Consider the following 26,113-nt stretch of genomic DNA (forward strand, 5'->3'; position numbering starts at 1 on the left):
TAAAGGTTTTAACATCTTCCAAGTCTTCTCCATCAAGTGTGTATTGACTGATGAGTGTTTTGTTACATAGAAGAATCTTGCTTTTCCCTTTGTGTATGTTGATACCTACTGTTGCTGAGGCTGCTGCTACACTGATCGTCTTCCCCTGCATTTGTTGTTGCGATTGCGATAGGAGGACCAGGTCATCTGCGAAGTCTGTAGACAGGACAACTCTATGTAGGCTTTTTCAACACTGAGGCGTGCCTGAGAAGATAGTCAATATCATACGGAATTCCTATGATGGATTACCACAATTCTGAATAACATACGGCTTCCACAACCTGTTGTCTGGAGGAAATACAATGGGTTTGTTTACTTTAACAATCACAGAGGCCGAATATGAAGTAATATTTATGCAATTTTAAATGTGATGTAGTGCCATTTAAAAACAAAACTCAAAAGACAGACTTCTAAAACTAATATCTAATATTAGTGTTCTACGTTTGTTAGTGTTATGAGGAAGTATGCTGACAGTTGTTCAGTCAGATAACCCGTTCAGATTACTCTGAAGATTCTTGATGCACATGAGTTTTGGCTTCTTCCCAAATCTCTGTATCATCTACACAAAAAAAGCGGAAGAAAGTATACTTGATAAACTATCATTATAGAGAGCAAGTGAAATCGGTACAAGTGTGTGAACTTCTCTAACTTGTCATTAGGCGCATTTTCGTTTAAAGTAAAAAAAATAACTCAGGAGAAAGAAAGAAGTTAGTTAAGATGCTTTAACCTCACTCGCTTAATAAAGTCTGATTACTCAGTGAAATCCATTTCAGGCTGATGCGAAATGTAACTTCGTAAGTAACCTCAAGAACACCTGACAAAAAGACCGTTTTTCTCGATCTCGGATAATCGTCCTTTAAACTTTATGGTTAAGTGCCAACAGAACCAAGGCCATCATTGGTTCAACTTCTTTTTCAGATACCTCAAAAAGTAGTCTTCCACAGTCCGACCGCCTGGGTTATGATAACTGCCAACAAATTCTAAAAGCGCTTCATGCTAAGGACTAGTAAACTTTCAAATATTTCTTCTATCCCTATTGTCTGTGCTTATTCTGTGATCCACTCATTTCGCTCACTCCATACTGATTTGGGCGACTACAGTTCACGAATAGCCACTACCGTTCACATAAAACCGCTCTCCGTATTACTTATTGGACTTTAGAATAACACGAGCGCGCTTCAGTTCAAATCTTATCGTAGTCAGGAAAATGACGACAGTATTATAAAAGCTACTCAGAACTTCCAATTAAATTCAAAGTTAGTCCTGCATGGTTATAATCGATCGTCAAAGGTAAAGGTATTAAATATTTTCCGAATCAAAATACCGCTGCTACAGATGGGCTACTAAAAGCTTGATAGTTTCCAGTTTGAAGTGGGAAATCGATGTATAAAACAGACTGCACAATCAAGTACTTTACTAACATTTTGGATAATATGTTCCCTGTATGTCTGAATTCAGTAGTTCAGCCGATACATTATCCAGTCCTTCTCCTTCCACACTTTTGATTTATCTGATATCCCAGGTGATTTCTCCTATTGTTGATCAGGTAACAGCTGTGGCAACGTCCGTTTGTTCTGCTTAGGTGTCCAATTGGTTCAGTTGGTATGGTCTGTTCAAGAGTTGGTTAGGGTACTCCACTCACCCCTTACTCAGCTCTTGAATCTCAGTGACTATCTTGCTTTCTTTGCTCTTGAATGATCGCTCTGATATGCTGTATTTCCCTGCTAGTTTCTCCGTTGTATTTTGTGCCAGTAAATACCCCTCATCCTATCCATATACGTATCCAGACCAGTAGTGGTTAGATCCTCATTTAGATCACACAGGATTATCTTTAAAAAACAGATGAGGATTCACAAATTTAAAGATATAATAATAGTTGTTACATCATCTTCCTTCCAGTACCGACTTCCATAGTAATATCGATTCCATCAACTCACCAAGCAAAAACATATCAGTTCTGTATCCGCAGCCTAAAGGAGAATTACTAGCTCGTTCAATGTTCGAATTTTAGCCGATGATAACCAAAGCCCAGTCAGCATTCGATACACTCTATGGGTGTCATATATTTTACTAGCTTGTTATTTTGATTCGTAACACTTACCTTCTTCCGCAAATCATTGCTTCCTGACTTGGTGAACGTTTTCTATGTACCACAGCATGTAAGAAAACAGAGGGTAAGAAAGTAAAACAAAAATATTTAGGAAAGTGTCACAAGTGGGTTACTCAACACCGTGTTGATGGGGTACGATTTACCTATACTCTGTCCGGCTATCAAGTGTTCACTCACCTTTTAGTTGCCCCCATCGCCGAGGCAATAGCCATACATTTTGAAAAACCAGAATTATGTGTACAAAAGAGACTGGTACAACCTCTTCTTTTACCATGGTCTTAAGGTATTAATAAAATTTTTCTCTTTCTTCATACTCTTGTTCTTTTACAGCCACCTGCTTCACCTTCCATCTTCCCTTCAAATCTTGTACCCCCAACCGGTTTGTTTTCATTTCCACGATCATTCCGATTACATTTCATCTCTGTTTCAACATTTTATGTTATTTTATCATGCTGAGCTACCCTTACTCGATGAATATCTAAGCCATTAACTATCAAACTTTCCTTGTTTTAAAAAAAATTTTTCTAATACCTTTGTTTATTTAACCTCACCGTCACTATGTATAACATAAGTTTATTATCAGTATTATTATCACCCTGTAAAAATAAGTATATATATTTGCGATTGTAAAGCTTTGAAAATGAATTCGCCGAAAAGAGAACTCTTCGCTGAACTAATCTTTCTTTCTTAAAAAATAAAGAATCTACTTCGAAGAAAAAAATAAATTCTGTCAAACTTGGAGAATTGCTCACCGCCTATACAAAATAACTAGACATAAAAGGGAATGTACAATTATAAATGATATATGTTAGGTTCCACATAAGTGCTAAGCTTCCAGAACCTATTGATAATATGGAAGGAAATAGACGCGGTGTGGACATCTTAGGCACGAAAATGTAATAAAACGAAAAATGACATTTCTCTTGAGATAAATTTAAATGTGTGAACCTGTCAGAAGTTGGATTCATCACCAAACACGATCGAATATATGATCATGAGTCTGTGACGACCGCTTTTTATAACCAGAGTTGTAACCGTGGATATACAGAAAGTGTTCGCTGACCGGGAAAGTTAAAACATAAGATCAGGAAAAAAACAATAAAACTACTGAGAATCCTTGAGTCGACTAGGCTTCTTGGGGTCAGCGACATAATCGAAGTTTAACAGATCAACATTTTAAAGCCATTCCTTATTTTTGATTTATCTTCTGGTTTATTATTACACATAGTTCCCTTTTCATTCTTTTGGTAACCTCCGGCGCGCGACAATCTCACTCGATTAGCAATCCAATCAATTTTACGCTGATCCTAGTAGGAAAGTAGCGAAATGATATTGGGTCCTAACCACGTGGTCTTTGAAACTGAACGTATAATTACTAGGGGGATTTATATTCAACATGTAACTTTTAAAGAAGGTCAAAAGTGGTTAAAGCGGGGATTATTGATCGGTATGGTATGGCTCTGCCATACAGGCATAGTAACTCTATGTGACCCCTTGATTTTTGAACCAAAAATACTCTCTTCCCAGCTTAAATGTGTTCTTCAGAAGTGCCAGGAATCATACTGTTCATTTTCGTAATAGGACGAGCTAATGTAGACAGTGATGTGACTTCCTCGTAAAATCATATTGATCAGGTAGTCATATCATGACAAATGTACAGTTCCATGATTATGTTTAATAATATTATTATATCACCGTAAGTAAATGTACTGGTGCCGAACTAGACCATAGTTCCACGGTACCACAGAGTTGTCTGATATCTCTTTCGCTATCAACGTTCCCAGCTGTCATTGCTAGGTCTTCTTCGTATTTCTGCTTGTCGGCTGTAATACTTCTCTTCACCCGCTTGTTTGCTTCAGTGCATTCAGCCCTTTATCTTTCTCTGTTCTCATTAGACTGTTGTTAATTGCAGTCTTCTTATTCTCTCTTCTTTGAATCTTGCCTAGTGTATCGATGCAGGCCCATTCTTCATGATGGTGTTTCTTGCGGCTCAGCACCTCTTGTAACGTTGAAACTAGTGCTCCTCTAATCTCTTTCCAGTTGTTCTCCATAGTAGCTTCCTTTTCTTTGAGTAAATTTTATAAGGCACGTGGCCAGTTGCTAAGATCTGTCTTCAACTCTGTGAGTTTTTGAATTTCTCGAAGGAAGGCTATGTCAAACCATTGCGATGCTGTTTCCTTAGTTGTCCGGTACCTTTATAGCTCCGGTATCATCTTGACCAACACCAGGTGGCGATCTAAAACTGTATCAGCTCCTCCATTTGACCTCACGTTTTCTATGGACATCCTATATCTTATTGATATTAATAATATGTTTCTGACATACCAACTACATATCATTTTTACAATTATGATCAATAATTTACACGGGTTTTCAAGTGCGACACTTCCGAAGTCGGATCACCGAATAGATTAAACCAATGAAATTAAACGGTAGAATATTTGTGCGGATATATCGCTGAGTTAAGAAATGGGTTTATGATTTATTACTGTACTTAGTTCACGGTTGTTGTGATCAGTTCGAAAGTTCCATCACATCATATGCCTAGTCCGAACCTGTTTCAAAGTAACTGTGAAAAGGCTCTTAATATCAGCTAGAACTTTGACAAGTGCATACCTGTGGTTTGTATTCCTGGCGTATGAAAAAGCTCTGTGGCTGTCAACTGTAAATGTGGCACTGATAAAAGAGAAACTGAAGATCAGCAAAGCACTTGAATACAAAACAACAACATTGATGGAGATTTGATCGGTCTAGCTCTCTATAGTGTGGCTCGGTTTGGCCCATGTAGCTTTGTATATATGTTTGTGAGTTGACTTTGTGACACCTATAACCATTTTGTTGAATGGACATGGCATCTTCATACTTGGTGTTGTTCATTTCGACTTCGAAATTTAGGTGTACCATAAGGATCGTCGGATCTTCCCTGATCAGTTCTCTATGACCGATTGTAGTCATTCGTATTGTCTTCATTGTTACCACTGATAAGTGAATATCATTGGATAACATTCATTATAATCCCTTCCCTCTTTGTTTTGAAGTGGGCTTTGATGACTTTGGATCCATGAGATTACCATCCTACTAAGTATTTTCATACTTAACTGAACAGCATCACGCAGCTCTCTCTCTCTGTGCGTGTGTGTCTGTGTAGAGCATTTTCGTCATGACCACAATACATCAGCACATCTCCAAGAGCCTATCTCTATCTAGCTTGTGTTCAATGGAGTCCACTTTTTCTGAAAGCTGCCAAAATATATCCCCTCATTTCCGTAGCCATTCGTTGGGCCCTTTCAGCCTCCTATATTGTCCGGATATTTCATGTGCCTTATTAACTGTTGCGCTGATTGTTAGGAGGGGCATTGGCCTCGTGACTTCCGACGGATCTGGGCTTTCACCGTGGAGCGTCATAGATTTTCTAAACGAAAATCGTTGAACTCTCAGGACAGCTTTCACATGGAATAAATTATTTTTCTGGTTACGATCCTTTTAACAAGGCTGTTTTTTATCGGACGGAATTGCTTGTCCCATGCACAACCCTCCTCGTTTATAAGGACTTGACTCAGTTCTGTTAGATAACACCAAAATAAATAAATAGCCTACTGTACTAAGAACTGACATAGAAATATTGTTTTAGGATTCCTGAATTGCTGTCGGCGCTGGTTCGTTATGTAAATTCCAAAATCCAAACGTATATTCCTAATTACATTTCAGTAGCTTCCTCACAATTTTTCTCATTTCTCATTGGTGCTGCCGTGCCCCTTGGTTTGATAACTAATGTTGGTGGCTGAAAAATCGTCCTAGCTACTTAGTGATCAACGATTCAATGAAATTGGCTAGTCAAAATGTTTGAAATTTTAGTCTTGAATATGAACTTAGTATCACTTCACATTATCTCCCGTAATGCAGTTTTCGGGAAATGTTTTTCGCGAAACGTGCATACCACATTTGTCATGAAAAAAATCAACTTAACCCTCCAAGTTCGCCCATAATTCCTGAAATTACCTCACGTTGGATTGAAATTCAGTATACAATCTAGCTCCCAAGTAGGGGTGGAGAAACCATTGTTTCTCTGAAGAGCGTTTGGAATAACCTTATTCAGTTCAACACTCCCGAAATTACCCCAAGTGTTCGCTAATCTAATAGTTTACGAGCAGGATATTAAGGTAATTGGGGTAACGGCCATTTAAGATAATTAAAATGGCCTAATTCAGTACATCAACTACCAGTCTCCAGGACAGTTTAATCCATGCTATATAGTCGATTATGAACCACCGTTTGAATCACAGGGGATTTCGAGTGCTCTTCTAGACGCATTGTATTTTTAGTCAAATTTGAACGTAGAACATAACATAAATGAACTATTAGTTTGCAAAAACACTACAATCGTCTCAGATTAAATCCAGATCTGGATTTTTATATATTGTGCGTTTTATCCCTAGGTTCACCGAATGTTTGTCCAAATCTGACTTGAAAGTAGACTCTGTGTAATGTGCAAAATATTTACTGACATTATAACTACTGAAAGAGATTGAAACAGACTCATTTGCTACCAGGAGTAGTATTTGATCCACATGTCGGTTGTGAGCGCACAATTACAATGAGGGCCGTAGATTTTTCAAACTTCTTCTCTAAAGTTCTTTTGAATGGTTAAACATCATTCGTACGGTAGTATGTACCTCATGAAAACATTCATTTTAACCATGTACGAAATTCAATACAGTTCGTTTCTTCACACTCTATTGTAGCCTTGACTTTTGGCGTTCACACGGACTTATTCGTTTGATGTCGCTTCTCCTTGGTCGAGGCATGGTTGCTTGTTTTCTTGTGTTCCTCGTATTCTTATCCCAAAGTAAATATCATTTTCATAATTAATTTGACCTTTTCCAAGGTTTTTCAGTCAGTTACCTGAAGTTCGAAAAAATAAATGGAGCATCTGAGGAATCTTTAATTTTTCTGAATGACGCTAATCCAACAGCTCTTCTTGATGCTTCAGCAAATACTCAAAGGATAGTTTATTTTGCACAAAAAAGCCCACCATTGGGTTTAAAGTTGAATTTTGCTTGTTATGTCAATAAACAAGCGAAGCCTTTGGATAAAGTGTCTTTATGCTGCCGCAGTAGTGTGAAAGATACCAAACGTACTTGTGTTCAGCCAGAAGCTGAAGGTACATTTTCCTGTTTAAATACCGAGTTTCGCTTCAGTGCTGACGAAACGACGGGGGCAAGTTTCTCAATTTCTTTAACACAAGATGGTCCCCTGAGCAATCCAATCAGCGGACTGTTTTCGTGTATTGTCGGTACAGACGAACTCAATGTTATTGAATCAAATGAAATAGAAATACGAGATGCTGTATTTTACATTCTTCAACTAAAGGGTACTCCTTCTACAAAGATAGATGTCGTTCCACCAATATCAGAATTTCCGCATGAGTTAAGGTGTGTAGATGATGTCAGCATTGTATCACGCTGGCCATACTGGATGCACCAACTAGATGGCAGATACGGACCATATAGATGGGAATATTGTCTGACTACAGGCAGACCAAATGCCATTACGTGTTCTAAAAGGCCCATTCAGTTTTCTCCTAATTCTATTGTCGAATTTATAAATGGGAGCGTGTATCTCACTGATGCACTCCTAGTTGAGTCGAAGTCGATAGCTATCGTGTGTAAGCATGTTGGACAACTTGGACCTATTAGGACTTTTGCTGGAAAAGTTGCCGGTACTGAATCCCCTGTGGTCCTTGAAGGTCTTTCAATCGAGAAGACTAGGAATTCCAGTACTACTAAGCTGTATCCTTTAACATCACTAACATCAAGTTATGTCATCAATAAAGGTACCAAACTTCAAGACTTTATGCTTAAAGCTTTATATCGACAACCTCAAGGGGACTATGAATTTCATTGGTTCAAGGATGAGCAGATGTTACACAGCAGGATTGCGACAAAATACAGTTATACACTTCCTAGTCTTATTGATGAGTCTGTATCAGGAGTTTACTCACTCGTTGTGAAATCGAATGAGGATATTTCCGACAGGTTAATATTCACATACGATGTTAAAGTCGTTTCACCTCCTTTCTTTAAGGATCCAAGATGTTTGAAAGAACTGTTTTACGTAATGGAAGGGAATGACTTCGGCTCTGTTTGTGAGTTTGATGGCAGGTGGAATACAGTTGTATTTGTCGGTGTGGCTTCGTTTGAAGCATCTTCGTATCAAGAACTTCGCATGTCTATTGATAAGAATCTCAAGTACTCAAAGCAACAACTTTCCCAGTTGGATATTATTTTTCATGTAGATGGAGAAGAAATGAATAAAAGAATTACAGTTAACATTACAAAACTTAAACTTAATCAGGATTGTGAACTATCTATTCGTTTACATTCTATATACGGTCAGTCACGCATATCGACGTCACTTAAAGTTGTTCGTAAGTTAGATTTTTACATATTTTTGTTGGGACCCCGTCAATTTTTGACGAAATATGTGTTTTAAATACATGGCAAGATACAAGATATATACATGTACGTATATAGCTACAATCAGAATTCTTAAGGAAAGTGAGAACATCACTACTCTTATCCCTACTATCAGCTTGGAACACTATTCTTGTAAATAGACTACTATATTTTTATTTATAACTGATCGTAATAATCGGAAATGCATTACTATAAACAACGTATTTTAATCCTCAAAAGTGGCGAATACCATACGATTTTAATCTCATTTAATAGCCGATAATAACCGTCAGGTTGATTGACTCGTAACTATCAAATAGTGTAAAAGATATGGACCATGGATGATTCACACAGAGAAATCCAAAATTTTTAACCTATTATCTGTAACATTTTGTAGTTTACACCTCTTCCACACATAATTAGCCATTTTCGGACAAGTTTGGTGTTTTCAAATCCATATATTTACCTAAAATCATAAAGTTGTGGTATAAAAACTGCTCATGTAGTTTCACAATGGATAACACCTCATTCTTGCATTGTTCTATCCTGAACGAACAACTGAGACACAATTGTGAAAAGTTTCTTGTACTTACGTATATATGTATATATCCTTACTAAGTATTGATCATTGTATATTAGTTATTTGGCGTTTTATATAAAGATCCCAATCATTTAACACTAACTATAGGCTGTTTTCTTAAGTTCAGTATGTCTGACTCAATATAGTCTACCTATGAACCTTTATCAACCAAAGTGAATAAAGCATACCATATACTATCTAAGCGCTACTTACTCTATGCTGTACAGGATAGTGAAGTACTTTATTAGGTTAGAAGCAATTATCAGTTAATGATACTATTTCATTTTAATCTGAGCCGTCTCGAGAAGTCCACCCTTCCTGGTTACACTCTATGTGATAGTCGTAATCTGTGGTTGATGACCTTAAGTGAGATTATTCTAATTCGATGGCAGCAGCGTGTTTGTATCTTTCTTTGTATCTTCACTAGAAGCTTAAACTGTAGTACTCTCCACTTCTCTTCATTTTTTCTAAATATGTTGATTTTAGTCAGTTTTCAACTACAATTCATCAAATTGTTTTGATTTCTTTGCCTTCTGCACCGCTAATGTTGTTCTCTGCGCTTTCAAATGTGATAGTTTCAACCAATATATGTTTGCTTCAGATCATGTATTCTTCACAACTGGGTGACTGATTCCCTGACCTTGTCTGCATTACCGTAGTATCACTGTAGATTAACAATTCATGTTATTTGAGATCTCATTCTGTATCTGTCATCCTCATTCCAACCCCTTAACTAGATTGATTGCTACTTAAATAAAGCCTTATAGACAGACAACAATCTTACATAAAAATTGATAAGCAAGATGGATCACTTAGCACGAACATATTTTTCTAAGCGATTAAGTTCACCTTATTTCATAGGAATAAATTGTGCCAGATCAGCTACTTAATTGCAAAATCTTACTCAAAAATTTACATTGGCTTCGGTGTCAAAGCTGTAACGAAATAACGATTGGGAAAATTGAAAGGTTTAAAATGTTCGTCTTAAAGTTAGAGTTTGTTTAAAGGAAAAGTTTAAATGTTCATTTTGAAGATAGAAGTAATTTAACGGTTTTTTCTTAACACGGAATTTTTCGTCATCTGCTTGAGTTTAACCTAACATAATGTGATAAGCCTGTTAGAAATTAGATTTTTCGTACTTCATACAATATTGTTTAAACTATTTTAGCTAAGCCTCAACTCACAATATCACCTTCCGATGAAAATTGTATAAAAGGCTGTGATGAAACTCCGTACAATGTTTCTTGTGCACTAAATCAAAATATTGTTCAAGAATGGAAATCAAAGTTTAATATAGAACCATCTATTGATTGGATCATTCAAAATCACTGGACCAAAGCACATTTGGAATCTACTGGTTTAGGACAATTTATAACTTCTAATGGTGGACATGATGTAAGTTTTTATGAGCATTAGTTTCACCGATTTTAATTGCATAAGTTGAATATATCGGTATCACAATGCCAAGGTTGAATTTGATAGTCTCAAATAAATTGAGCATCGGATAGATAGTTAGTAACAAATGTAAATTTTTTGTTATATCTCCGTAGAGGTAGCTCACATTAATTCATGAAATGTCAGAAATACAGCTTTTCTATCCATTGAGATATAATAAGAAGATATTTATCATAAGTTTAATAGTTAGGGTTTGGAAATTTGTGATTAATCATAAGTACTTGGTAATATATAAGTACTTTTAGTTTTTCTTGCCCAATGCGGCTTATGTAACCAATATCATCATTGAATTTTTATGACATATCAGACTTTAATTTTTGACCCTAAACGGTTACCTAACATCCACATATGTTTTAATTAAAGTTGAAATATCTAGTGCATAACTGAACATATATTAGGGAATTAAAGCAACCATTTGTGTGCAACATATTCAAACAAGGTAGTACAACTTATCAGGTAATGAATAATTTATCAAGAAACAAGTGAAAGTCACAATAACACCTTTGGAATTTCACTTTCTGTCCGTTATATCAAAAAGTACTCTTGTTAACGATTTCAAACAAACTATACGATATAGCTCTTTATATCTATTTTTCTACCACCGTCCAAGCAATTGTCTTCATAATTTCCCTTAACGATAGTTGAGATAAAAACACATTTTAAAGTATGAGTAAATGTTAAAGGTGATCTTTTTACGTGCAGTCTAAAAATTAGTGTTTGTTCTGAATTCATTGGAAAGATGAATCAGTGTTCCGATTTGTTTGTTCGTTTAAGGTTGATTTGATTTTTATCATACTAGGTAAGTATGATGATTAACTGTTTTCACATAGCAAATCTTTACGTAATTTAGCATCCATATTTATTTATCCAAACAAAATTCCACGAAACGGAATATCTAGATTTGATTAGAAAAGCAGTGGGTCAAACTGGCTGTAATGTATTGTTTCATGGGACTAGAAACATCAGATGATTTAAGGTATCAACAAACCATATGGTAATTAACGTATTTATTGTTCTTTAAACTGTTGGAACAATTTTTCAATGAATATACACTCGATAAAATTTAAATTGGCACTTTGTCATTTCAAGAACATTCGTACAATCCAAGGCATAGTCATATTTGACCAGTATTGTGAAGTGAATTTTTGTTAAAATTCATCATATTAATAATGGTCAGGCTTTTACGAATGGTTATATCAGTTTCTTATGAACTATGTTATCAATTGTTTCTGTTGTCTCTGATAATTTAGAATATAACCCCCAAATCCCCTGGTACATTCGAGAGAAGGAAGTTCGCTCTTCCCCTTGAGATGCTCTCATTTGGCTATGCGTATACAACCACTGCCGGGGAAGTCCTACTCACTGCCTTCAAGCAGGGCGTTGTTTACGAAATTAGGAGGATAAAAGCGCATACCCGGCGCTTAAACCGGGTTGATTGGTATCAAGGATCCACTCTAATTCCAAACTAATGGTACACATGGGTTCTAGGGATACGATAAAACCTATTATTGGTCTCCGGTTACCATGGGACTTCATCCCTTTACGTTCCTCCACTATTTTGTAGATTAGATCTCTTGGTCAAAAGCTCAGGGAGTGGCCCCATAGGAAAACCAACTGCTTCGGTTTAGGCACCTGGACAGTGTCCCAGCCCACACAGAAGTTTAGTGGTTTGTTTGGTGCATGTATATTTTGGTGCCCCTTTGTACTGGTGTTTATATGTTTGTACAAATAACAAAATTCAGAACATGATCTTATGTCACATTTAGGTTATTCTACTATTCAGTCATAATTAAACAAAATTTCTATTAAAAAGATTGAATGAAGTAAAATAATATAGGCATTAAGAAAGATTAATATTCCATATTTTAAGTCCAATATTTTTGCAACACTTTCACCGGATTTTAACCATCCAATATATTCAACTCCAATCCAATAAATCTATCGCGTTTCGAACTATCACACAATAATCTATTAACTTGTCGTGGTATGAAATAAAGCTGTGTGAGACTGATATCTGTCAGTCCACCACGACCCCTTGGTTAGGATACTAGAGAGAAACTTTTAACTGTTTTTGGCTAAACTGTATTGCCTATCATCTGTTATTTTCACTTATTTTTTTTTATTTCGCTCCCGTTCCGTCCTTTATTTATTTTCAATGTCAACTTTTTCATGTGTGGTACATTCATATTTTGTTGTCCATTTATGCAAGGACTTATGTTTATTAAATGAAGGCAATACAAAAAGCTTGTTTCTCCAAACCGTTGAAATCAATAATCATACACTTAAGTCTTCTCTAAGCGTCATTGGAAATATTGACTAGCAATGAGATGTATGGTAGTTGACCAAATTAACAGTAACAATGTGTCACTTTGAATCTCACTGATCGATTCACTATAGCTTCTTGAACATTCTCTTGTTTGTATGTTGATGAAATGCCACACAATCTATCCTCTTAATTTTGTCGTGATTAAATGCTATTTCGTTGTTTATTTATGTCAGACAACCCTAACAGTATGGCCAGTAGGTAAACCAATTCCTTTTATTATTAAACATGAAGAAAATAACAACAAACGACCAAAAGAAGAATCTGGGATAGAGGAAGAAGAAGAAGCAATAGAGAAGGAGATAATGAACTTGGACACTGAAGATGAACCTGTTCAGATACCTAGTACGACGACACTAAAACAATTTCTTGCACAAAAAATAGGCGGATCTGAAGCTCAGCCGCCGAAAGATCTTATTTTAAGCTGTTGGATTCGTTTATCGGTTATTGGTAAAGAAGCTGAATTTGAAATACCAAATGGATTAGTATCACATCAGTCATTTGCACGTCAAGCTCAATTTGCACAATCTTCTGGTATAAATCGTTTAATCTATGATTCCCGATGGGAAACAGACACTGAACTAGCGAAACGATTAACCGCTGTTCGTACATTTACTCCTGATATGATACCTGGTAAGTTTTTCGAGTTAAATTATTTTGTTTTTTTTTGGGGGGGTGAGATTTCATGTATGCTTATGATAATTTGACATCTACATTTTTCGGTGATACGAAACATTGACAGTCATTCTTAGCCAACCAGCACTAGTGGATGATTGGAGAAGACTCTAGAATCTTCTTGTGTAAGATTATAAGTATATTAACGTTTTTCTTACTGTGATTCACTCATTCAACTTGGTTTGTTTTGGTGTATAAGTAAGTTCTTGTTCAAGCTGTGTTCTGATTTTAAAAACTAGTCGAATTAGAACTTAACAACACGGTAACCTGATTGTTGGTGGTCAGCTAGACAGTTCTCATTCTTTTTTACTTTCGTTATATTCTTTTCTCGATCAGTTAAATGAAAACATCTTCAAGAATTTATTCTTATTCTACTGTCCTTTTTATCTCTTAATCAACTTACTATTGGTCGTTTATCCAGTGACTGAGTTTGAGACAAATAGGATGTTCTTGACAGTAGTAAATAATCTCGGACCCACTCCTGAATGAAAACCATGATTTGCACTACAACTTTATACTTTTACTTCTAAGTAATTATATTGCAGATAAGAATGGAAATTACTCAGATGTCGATATGAATATGATAATTGATAAGTTTGCAGAAATTACCAAGTTATTGATTGAAGTTAGACATTAACACTTTTGCATGCCATCTCAATGGTTCATAGATAAGCCGTTGCTGCACAATCCCAGATTTCAGCCTTCGGGATCGTGAATCCACACTGCCCCACTAAGAAGTCCCGTACTATGACAAAATGACCATCCAGTGTTTGCAAGTTTTCATCGGTTACTTAACTTATATCAGTTCATTGTTTCAGTGAAAGTCAGCAATATCCACAACCCCCTTATTGACAATTCTGGGATACAAACACACCCAGCTGAATAGGGCAAAACGCTCATCCTAGATTCCACTGCTAGCCATATCCCATCTAGCCTATATCAACCTGTGTCGAGGTAATCCTCACAGGATGCCAATATATTCCAACGAAGATTGGTCACATTTCAGTCAAAAGTATCAACAACGGGATAACTCAAACCATTTCAAATTGAGTTGTCAATTCAAATTACATAACCTACCTACATATTGAGCTTTGGTGGATGACTTTAATCATGCTTCATTCGATATTTTTAAGAATTCATGGTGTTTCCATTTAATTAGTTTTTTACTGGAAAACTAGATTGGAAATATAAGGAGGGTGACAAGCTTTAGTCCATATACTAAGCGTAAACATAATTTATTTATAATCTTATCAAAATAGTGTAAATAGCTCAATTTGACCATATATATATGAATATATTATCACAGTTTTTGAAATGACTGTCTGTTAATTGATGGTTAGGATGTTTCTTTTACATATGCTGTCATTTATAGATGATAATCCTTTAATGATGATCTAATCTCTATTCTCTCTATCTAGTTTTTAATTTGTAAATGAGATTACAGAATCTATCATTATCAAATCCTACCTTTTATGCTTATCTCCAATAGTTGAAAATCTCCTTCATATGTATAACCAAATTTTATCTTGAGCTTAATTATATGTTCAACATAGAGTCAAGATTTAATGTTAGTCTGGTTGTATTTGTATCCAAAGTCATCTCTAAAAAAAATTTAAAATCAATAAAAGAAACTGATAATTGACATAAGTATCCATGTATCAAGCACTTTTGCTCATGCAATCAGACCAACGCTGATCGAAATAGAAAGGCCACTTATTCATTAAATCAATTTACCGTGGTGAATTAATCTGGCTAAAACAGGATCCAATTTAGATCAGTGTTAAAGCTAGTGTTTACAAAGTTTTCATGAGGCGAGAGTGATAAAATTTGTACAATAGAATAAGTTCATTGTATTCCAAGGTTTCCATTCAGCTTCAAAAGACCTAAATTTAAAATAAATGGTATTATCATAAACAAAGTTTTCCATAGCTTAGTGAGTGAAGTTGTGTTTTTGAAACAACACAGTAAATAATATAAGAAACAGAAAGACGCCATAAGACATAGTATTTACGATTGACTAGTATTGACATTTTTGTAGTTTAAATCAAAAACAACTGGAAGAAAGAGCCTAGGATAGAGTTGGTTGGAGAACCCTAATCGGCAACCTATTCTCGATGAGGAGTAATAGGCGTAAGTAACCGGACAGCTGTTTCGTCGTAGTATGGCACTCAGCAGTGCGCATCTATGATTCCACTACCCATTAGACACAAGACCTTAGGTCTCGCCCGCCAACGCTAAATCTTCAAATCACTGAGTTGGCATTTAATATTGTACGTGTCTAACTTCAGTAGATTCATGATATTGCATACCCCTCATCCATTTTCTACGGTAGGTAACTGTTTCATATTTGACATGATTGGACTCCACTGGTTGCGACTTCACACTAGAACTCCAGGAGTTGTACCTTGAATTTTGTCATTGGTGAAAACAATTATTATCAATATTGGGGGTATAACTAAGATCGGTTATTGTTACACAAACTGAAAGTTTTACGATTTCCAATACTGATAGTACGTACATGGTGATAATTAAGCTAATGTGAAGAAGGGTGTGACGTCATGAATGGGATGTTTGAAAATTCAAGATAAAATAGTGAGATTATGTAGTAAACATTGATGGGTTCATGATTTCTATGAAACTAAGCTGTCTTCACAACCCAATACTGATAATAAACAAACGTGTCAATGTGATTATTTGCTATAGTAATGGAAGGTTTACCACTTTTTCTGTGTACAAAGGTTATGTCGAAAGAGTTTGATAACAACGAGCTTTGAAAAGCGGTATAAAATTGGCGTCCGTTACTTTTTTTCTGTACTCTTATGATATTCACATTATATCCATTATCTATTAAGTGTTTTCGCACTTACGAACAATTTATTTCCTTTCAAAAACGAACTTCGAGGGATATGTCCAAAAAACCTTGTACATACCCTCTTTTCAGTTCACTCTACGTATTCGCTTCCACATTCAATCCCATTTACATCTGAAAAGAAGCTTCTAAATATGACGAACCGATTTTACCCTGCAAAACATTTCATTCTCCTTTTATCTAAATTTGTCAACAGCGTTAGCGTGCATAGAACAATCTTTTACAGTTTGAGATGAAATCTGTGCAGTAGAATGGGACTCCATTATAGTGACATTATTGATCGGTGTTTGGTGCCCATTATTTATTTATTTAAACATAAAAGTTGATACGAACGGACACCGAAATATATATGCTCCACACAAAAATGAGATTGTGAAGAAATAGAGAAGGGAGGGTGAATATAATAAAAAAAGAAGAAAAATGAATGAAAATTAGTTTATGAGTAAAAAATAATGGAAAAAGCAGTTCAGTTAAGAATACGATCAGAATGGGATCTTCCAGTTTTAGAAGTCCCTCTCACTTATACTGCGATTGTAAAATAAATTTACAGCAGGACCGCAACTGGCTTTTATTCTGAGCCATGTCTGATGAAGTCGCACTATCTCCAGGACCCTAACCAGGGGGTTCTGAGGCACCAGTCCTGCACCACTTTTGTCCATACCACTGCTCCATATCATAAAACATTTACCTCTCCGCCTATCTAACCAGTCCCAGCGTCAGCAAATAGTGTACGATATAGACTTCACAATGCATACCCAGGCCAGCGAAGTCCGTTTTTCAACATAGTTTCATCAATTGGATTATCGTCGCTGTGCAAGAACACACGATACAGAACCTCTGCATTACTTAAATAGTGTTGCCACTGGGTGTCAGCATTCCTTCAAAGACAGCGATGATCAAATACAGAGAGTTGTCTAGCATCCTCAACTCGGAGAGACCAGGTTTCACAAGAATAGAGTAAAACTTCTCTCACCGACGTGTTGTAGATTCAGCTTTTTACAGCCAGACTAACGTCACGTAGGCTCCAAAGATGGCACAGATTGGCATAAGCTACTCTGGCTCTCATTATACTTGAATTGATATCACCATCAGCACTTACACAGCTACCCAGATACATGAGTTTGATGCATCACACATACAATACATTAAATAACTAAGTGGAGTAACACGTCAAGTTACCATTGTTTGTATTAAGCTATTCAGTGATGACAGTTACTAAACATTTTGGCTTCAACAAAGTCAACTTTCCAATTGTACTACCTAAAATCATCAACAATCACTGAGTTCATTGTCATGTGTTTCCAAAAATTTTTTTTCTAGTTTATCAGACAACTTATGTGATTTCATCTTGTCTTCATCAAGTCATTTTGAGGTACTTCCATCCTACTCTTATTATAAATAGGACTATAGTTCGACGTTAATGTTTATTTATTGGCATTACTAAATGATGAATTGTTTTTTAAAGGTACAGTTTACAGAAATTCCAAAACAGTTGAAATATGTCATATAGGTTTGCAGTTTATATATATGAACAAGATTTTTAATGAGTAGGTAACACTAAGTTTAGTGTTAAATATGAGCTGTTTATGACTCATTCAATTTGACCTAGCCTGATTACGTAATGCTGATTGAACTCGAGTAACTATTATCAGTTACACAGCTTTTGTAGGTCAGTCTGTTTTATGCATGATGTCATTTTTCTCACTGATATGTTGAATCGGGCCTGTTAACATTAGAGCTCAGTGCATCTGTGGAATTTTTCAGTGCTTCCAGAATTTTTTGGATACCACTGTTCCATTTAATATCTAAATCCAACGTGAGAACATATGACACTCATGACATTTGTTACTCGAAAGTCTCCAAGCTTGTTGTGTGACTACTACGCTGTGAGCTACGACTCCAGCATCTCAATCTTTATAATATACCACTCAGATTCACTATTCTAATGTATGAAATCCCAATTTATGAATTTTCTGTCCTTCAAATGTCGTAAGAATAGGTAGCGCTAACATACCAAAGTTAAACTTCTACACTTCCTTCATCTTTTTTGGCAGTTTACATTAGCCATTGAACTGTTACATCTTTCGATAAAATCATTTGTATTTGATCACTGTTAGTATGTACTGATGATATATAGAAAAGTAACTTGATCAAACAATTATTTCATGGATTGATCTCAGTTATAGTGTCACTGAACAGTTGTATTGTCCTAGTATGAGACTCCTCAGCAATATGAAGTCACTACTCCCTGAGAAATTCAAACCAGAACCATGGTCTCTTGGAGAGTACTTAGCCAACCAGACCAATGGGTCGGTATACATTAACACGTATTTTATCGATTCAGATCGCTACACTTTGGAAGTATGTAGTAAAAAATGTAGTATGATTTAAAGAAGTGAGACAGTGATTGATAAAAATGCAAATAGCATGTTAAAAAATATTTAGAAAAGTGAAAATGAATGCAATCTCTGCTTATACACTTGACATTGAGTCACATTGTCTAACAATTTTATAGTTTTCATCATTCTAAGGATGCATGCTTTCTTCGTGTACCATATATTGGCAGATATAATTGAATGAACTTCATTTAGCCTACGTTAACAAGATAGATAGTAACGCTTAACAGGGATATCACATATTGCCAATACTTCATTTGTCCGTTTAGTATATTATACTTTAATGAAACTGCTCAATTTTCATAATTCATAGTTTATTAGAAAAGTTGTGTTTTTTTCCTATTGTGTTCATTTTAAACAATTTCTGTCTATTAGTGACATACTATTACATAAGAATGTAATAATTTGGTCAATTGCTACTAATATTTTCGTAACATGAAATGTATATATAATTCCTTTCTGTTTGCTTGGTTTTTCTTTCCATTCGGTACTTGAAAGTAGTTGGTAGAAAAACCTATAAACCTTAATTTCATGCTAGTTGGCATTTGCCAATAAAGCATACATGGAATCTCGAGAGAACTGACACTGCCCATGAAATCAGAACCCGGATCATCCAACAGCTTAGCATCTCAACACAGTATATGCACTGTCAAGTTACTTCTATTACTTTACAACTAAATCAGTAAACCTTGATCAATCAGTAGCAAGAAGAACTAGACAAACATAATACTGGTCAGTACTAAGTGACCAATTAATTGGTTTTTCTTTTATTAACTCCTACTTATTATTTGAATGTGTTCAATTGATCTTGTCTTCAATCTTCCGGTTTTTTCGTTCTTCTCTTTCTAGCAACTGCTAGTCTCGCATGGATTGCAGCTGTGATTATCGGTGTAATTATTTTTATAGTTGTGATTGCATCAAGTATATGGTTGTGTACACGTGATCGTGGTGAAACTTACATGGTATATGATAAGGAACGTGCACATGGAAATGATCCAATAGAAGAACTGAAAGAAAAAGAAACATTTCAGACATTTCAAAGACAGTAAGTGTTCTCCTTCCCTCTTTTTTTTACTAATTAAAATGTAAACTGTTTTCCAACTGCAAATCGTCAACAGTAATCTGTTGAGCGTTTACAACATCGTATCAACGCCGCTGACAAAATTTTTCTTTTAAATTAACAAGTTTTCTTGACACTGATAATGTGGTTTGGATCATCAAGCACCTTAATTTGTCTTTGTAGACAAAATTATCAGTATAAAGAACTTTAATGAAGTAAAATGAGTTATTATGGAATTTCTCCACAAGTAGTAAGTAACAGCTTATTTTATCAAGATGGGATTTGATTGATTGTAACCAGTCGAGTTTGCTCCGTTGTCTGCTCAAAATATGTTACTTTAAATTGTCCTTTTTTCCCTGATGTCATTTTGGGGATGTCATAGTATACTTATGAATCTAGGTGTTTCCGAATTTTTGCTGATATCCAGTGGCAATACTATGTTTGTACTGCTAAAGTTTCTCAATGTACGTTCGAGCACAGTGTCGACAATTCAATTAGCGTTACTGTTTTGAAACACTGGTTTTTGATGGCTTAGACATGTTTTTCACAAGTTTTGTAGTGTTTGGATTCCCAGCTCTGAAAATAGGACAGGGCTTCGTGTTAAAGATGAAAGCCGTCTTGAGCTGGCATCTATAGGCCCATTATAACTGTCCCACTGAGGTCCTAGAGATAGATATTGCAACTCATTGTCTTGAAATCCTATCATACATGGCTTAAAACAAAAGCCAATGATGATAGTGGTATAGTTTCGTTTAACACTTTCTGAAAAGGAGAGGAATTCATTTAACTGAAGGAAGTTTCTCTTGATTGTTTTGTCAACTGAACTGTATTACATATTATATACTATTCTTGTTCACTTATTTTTTGGTTGTACTTACGTTCCGTCTTCCTTTTCTTAATATTAACTTCCTATTTGTGTATTACGTACATATTTTGTCGTCCAGGTGTGTTAAATTTTATGAGTACTAAGTAATTAAGTAAATACTTGCCAACTCAGTCAATATAAGAGCACTTATTAACTGGCTGAGACGAATCTTTGAAAAATACTTACTATAACTTGAGACTGATGTTAAAGTAGTCGCCAACCAGAATCATAATGATAAATTTTTCGATTCTGAATCTACCATTTCTTCTGTAGCTTGGTTTCGATTCCTCCGTGTGGGATTGTGGATGCGCACTACCACTGAGGAGTACCATACTAGGACGAAACTGCCGTCCAGTGCTTTTAGGTTTTTAACGGTAGTCTAACTTAGATCGGTTCATGATTTGACTGAAACGCGTAACTATGTTGAACAGTGTGGTACACTAGAAGTACTATTTCGTTAGTTTTTCACAATACTACCACATGTTTATGACTCATAAAGCATTGTGTATCTAGAGATCGACATAGTTACTCACTCGCACTACATTTCTCATCATAATTATCTCATGGTTTAGTAGTTGTGTTTATTTTATATGTTTATGCACAATTTACATTGTTTATTTACTGTTATATTGTACTCATCTCATTTACCTTTTTCAATGAGTTGTACTGTTGAATTAACCCTAATAGTTGTTATTGTATGCGAGAACATTATCATCAAACTCACAAATAACCAAGTCCATATAGAGAAACATTCTTAGTTGTTGTATTTCAGAATCTAGAGCGAGGTATTCATTCACTCTCTCTTTACATAGTTTAGAGGTGGTGACTGCATACTTCTCACCATTTCCATTGATTGTCATCATTAACTACGCACACATATATATACAGACAAACCGCACATGTATAAAGTTATTTTAATTATTACAACTACTTCATGTTTCTAGACTTGAGCAAATACAAATTTCACGATTATTGTTACAGTATGATATCTGGGTGTACCTAAATGAAAAGCACTATAATTCTGAGTCATAATCCAATGACACTAACTGCAGTGTTTCTATATCTAACCATAATAACAGATATTGTTCACATTTATTTATTTCTCTCTCTTTTTATGTTCATTCATTTGTCCACTGTTGTTGTTGTAATATGAATCCTGTCTTACATTGTTCCTCTTAAATTGGAGCAATGTAAATAAACATTACACACACATATACACACACTATTGTGCAAGAATAGTGATAGCAATTAGATGTTATGTATTTTTGGATTGAATATTTCTAGTCCTGAAAATGTGTGTAATCAATCAATCGGTACCAATATTTGCTTAATCGGATTTATGTTCAAGTTGTTATTTATTTTGGCGATCAAATTAATATAACTTAATTGTGTGTTAGTTACTAGGGTAGAATTCATTTGGCACGCACATACTGACTCATTCGTTCATGCTGCTGTGGATAAGTTTGATAAATGGGTTATGTGTATGCGTGTGTGTGTGTGTGTGCATGTATACGTGCACACTTGTGCTCAGTTGAATAACATGAAGAGAAGTGTTTACGGCCTTCTAACAGCTAAGGCGTTTGACTTCTAATCAATAAAATTCCTGGTTTAGAACTCCACTTTGCCTACTTTGCTTTTCTTCAGCCACTTTATTATCATTAGGTCTCATGGACAAACATTATGGTTCTAAGTGAATATTATTCACTATAAATGAGTTTTTAGCAAAAGATACATGCATTATTTTGATCGAACCTCGTTCATAGACAAGCTATCATTTCGCTGGCTCATAATTGGTACAAACAAATTACACTATTTTTATCAACATTTCATCCATACTTAATTTGTTTAGTCGAATATTACTAACTATTTATTCGGATGCCTTCATTATTTATAATCAGTTTGTATAATGTAATATTCTCTTTTACTGTATCATAAACTAACTAGCATCCATCGGAAAGGTTTCTAACACCACACAATCAGTCCTCTAATTGAATTTACTACAATCCTATTGGCACTTACCTGTGTATGCTGTCAGCAGCTATTTAGTCTAAACTTTTAGCCGCAATCCATAGAATTAACTTAGTTAACTGTGAGACATTTATGGTTTGCAGAATTCCATGTCAATCTTGCAAATCATTCTACGTCATCCAAGATCCTCTTGAAGTTCATTGAGTCATCACTCTCTTAACCTACATTTGTAGATCGGCCTTTCAAATTAGGTCATCCAAGATATTTTATAGTTTACAGCACAAAACTTGGAAGCACGGAACAGCTCTTTCGCCTGAGTATATGAATCCTCAGCAGACCATTGACTGGACAGGGATCGAATTCAGAACCTATATGTCTTTAGCGTAAAACTTAATTAGAGTACTGGGTCAGAACTTGAAACCTTAAGTTCTCAACTTCAATCAGTTGAGGATATTGCGCAACCTTCTAATGTCAACGGTGGGTCACTGCTTCATATCTGAAGTGATTGAATTACAGTAATCTCTTCTCAAAAGTCCCACACTAAGATGAAATATCTGTCCAGTTCTTAATCGTTTTCAGTGGTTGTTTAACTAACCATAGAATAGCAAATATTCGTTATTGACTACTAAAGCCATCAATATCAGTAGAACGTTTTTTACATTCTTTTTTTCTACTCAACATGGATTATTTTACCTACAGCTCATTCTAGTACATCTTAGAAACGAGCATAGTTAGTTATACTTTGATAATCTACTATTTAAAGCATTCATGATACCAGTTTCATTGAAAAGTAATGACATACTCTCAGTCATTTTCATCTATCTATTTCTTTTTATATTTATCTTTTTTACATGTGATATTGACCTTTAATTGATATGAGATTATTTTAATTCGTAAGTAACTGGCTCACATTCGACATGGTCGAACTTCACTGGTAGCAGTTTTTCATTAAGACTTTGGGAATCATTTATGGAGATTAGTCGCCAATGTGCACATCTATGATAGCCTGATAAATTATTTTAAACGATTCCAGTCAGTTTATCAAGTAGGTGTATGCGTATACTCGACTTAGAGCCATACATTAGGTTAGTATTGATACTATGTGTGGTTATCTAAATTAATATATTGTAAATATAGAGTTCTAGGTATTGTTAAGTTTTATCGAAATAATGAACCGATCAATGTTAGATGATCATTGAAAACCTGGATTCACTGGACGACCGATTCATCCTGGTATAGGAGTCATTAGCGGTAATACACATCCGTTACCCTGCATGCGGGAATAAAGATTTTGAGCACTCATGTAGAATACCGAAGTTCCTGGGTTCGACTCCCGTATGAGAACTCGTGGATTCATACTGTTGGAGAGTCCCACACTTGAATGAAACGACTGTCCAGTGCTTCCAGATTTTCAATGTTTATCTAACATTGACCAGTTATAATGACTTCAATAAATTAATGTAGGTTTTGATGCATGGTGTACAGGATTTAGAATGTAAGATGGTTAAACACTGAACTCTTGACCAATAAGCCTTACCATTCCACAATCATTTCAATTAATTATCTGTGAAAAAAATGTTTATATTGTCTTATGATTGAATAAAAATAAATTTTGGTATAATAATAATAATATCCCAAGATTCAAACGTGTTTGACTTCCCCCCCCATCCCTTGACTTCATATTTGAACTACATTTTGCCTACTCTTTGGTTTAAGCAATCGATTTGGTATCATTGACGAACTTCACATTTAAAATGATGGCCTGAAGCCAAGTGTAGAAATTTACACTTGGCAAAAAATGGCTAGGTGTTTTGTTTTTTTAAAAAAAAAAAAACGTCAACCTTATATAGAGTCATATGATGAGAAACAGATCATGGTGTATATGAAATGGACAAATTAAACGGGTTTTATTTTCTAAAAAAAAACAATAAAAATAAAATCATTATTTGTTATTAGATTCATTTTTATTGCTAATAATACACTATTTTGTCATTAATTTGTTATGATTAATTTTGATGCCAAGAATTAATAAATAATAATAATAATAAAGGTTTTTAAACTTTGGAATGTTATTTTGTTTGTATGTTTGATTGCTGTACATTGTCCTTGGCTTTAAATAATGGTGAACTATATATGTATATATAAGGCGGTCACTTAATTTACTTTATATATGTGTGTTTTCTCTTGGATTTAATCTATTTTGTCATTTTGTCATTTCTTTGTGTGTGTGTGTGTTTATGGGTTGACATCAAGAGTATTCTATATTAAGGTGATTGAGTTTATATATGAATTAAAAAAAACCACACGTTATCACTGGATTCGAATCTGTGATCTGCTCAAGTCACACGAGTTCGTTTATTTAACAGTTATAACCTATGGTAATTGATTGATAATCTCATTTGAAAAGAAGTACTTTTAAGGCCTGTAGTTAAAGATAGTGGACGACAAGACCTAGACGTGAACTCTGGACATACATGACATTGAAAATACATCTCAGTCCTAGAGGAGGTCAATCTCAGCCCCTATAGCTCAGTGGTAACGTCTTAGGCTGTGAATCTGAGTGACAAGTTAACGAGTGCTAAATAGCACGAAACCTAGGCCAGACAAAGTTTACTGTCAACTAGCTCCAACTAACATCTTACGACTCAACTTAGTGCACGAAATGTCGGACCGTTTTGAGTAGTGGCCACATTACAATTTGATCGATCAAATTCTATCTTCACTAAGGGGTTTAACATACATGACATTAGACATTGCTCAGGGATCGATCAGTTGTAAACATTGGAATTTATGTGCACCTAGCTACCGTGTGTAAATATAATTATTCTTAATCGATAGGGTAAACTGATGATCAGTTATCACTTCCTCTTTTATTGAAAACACCTATCTACGTAGAGCATTTTTGTGCGGACTTGATAGTAATAGCTAAATAGATAACCTGAATTATATTTGTATCAACTTGCTATATTATATAATTCTGAATACAAGGTATATTTGTCTGATTACTTTATCTTATATAGAGAAGGAAACTCTCTAAAGTTTACAATTTACTTTGCTTAGTGGACAAATTGTTAGTGTTTGAGGTGAAAGGTACTTGTTTCTAGTTTTAATGTAAACATCGACACAGGTATATCCAGCTGATGGGGTTCGAATAGAATGGAATACGCATCCTGGATTCCACTGTTAATCATTCATCTGTTCTAAAATAAATCGACTTAATGTTTATGTATTATCGCATTCTCCGATTCACAAGTTAATATTATACCTAAGGTATACCTTTACTATGAACTACGTTGATGGTGACTGACTGGTATCTAT

At 35.1% G+C, this 26,113-nt stretch overlaps 1 protein-coding gene across 2 annotated transcripts in view; it reads left to right on the forward strand.

Moving 5' to 3' along the window:
• Positions 1-6,851: 6,851 nt before the first annotated feature.
• The window catches only part of MS3_00009473 (uncharacterized protein), a gene marked incomplete at its 5' end in the record, with an annotated part of 55,263 nt that continues 36,001 nt past the window's right edge, over positions 6,852-26,113 (forward strand). Inside the window, 5 exons of one of the 2 annotated variants that reach the window (XM_051217852.1) lie at positions 6,852-6,995; positions 7,035-8,576; positions 10,353-10,579; positions 13,139-13,595; positions 19,752-19,947. In XM_051217852.1, coding sequence (XP_051064280.1) covers positions 6,953-6,995; positions 7,035-8,576; positions 10,353-10,579; positions 13,139-13,595; positions 19,752-19,947 — 2,465 coding nt within the window. The remainder of the gene's footprint in view (positions 6,996-7,034; positions 8,577-10,352; positions 10,580-13,138; positions 13,596-19,751; positions 19,948-26,113) is intronic. The other variant, XM_012936811.3, reaches the window with a different exon arrangement.

This window comes from Schistosoma haematobium, chromosome 7, assembly GCF_000699445.3.
Source record: "Schistosoma haematobium chromosome 7, whole genome shotgun sequence".
Lineage (NCBI taxonomy): Eukaryota > Metazoa > Platyhelminthes > Trematoda > Strigeidida > Schistosomatidae > Schistosoma > Schistosoma haematobium.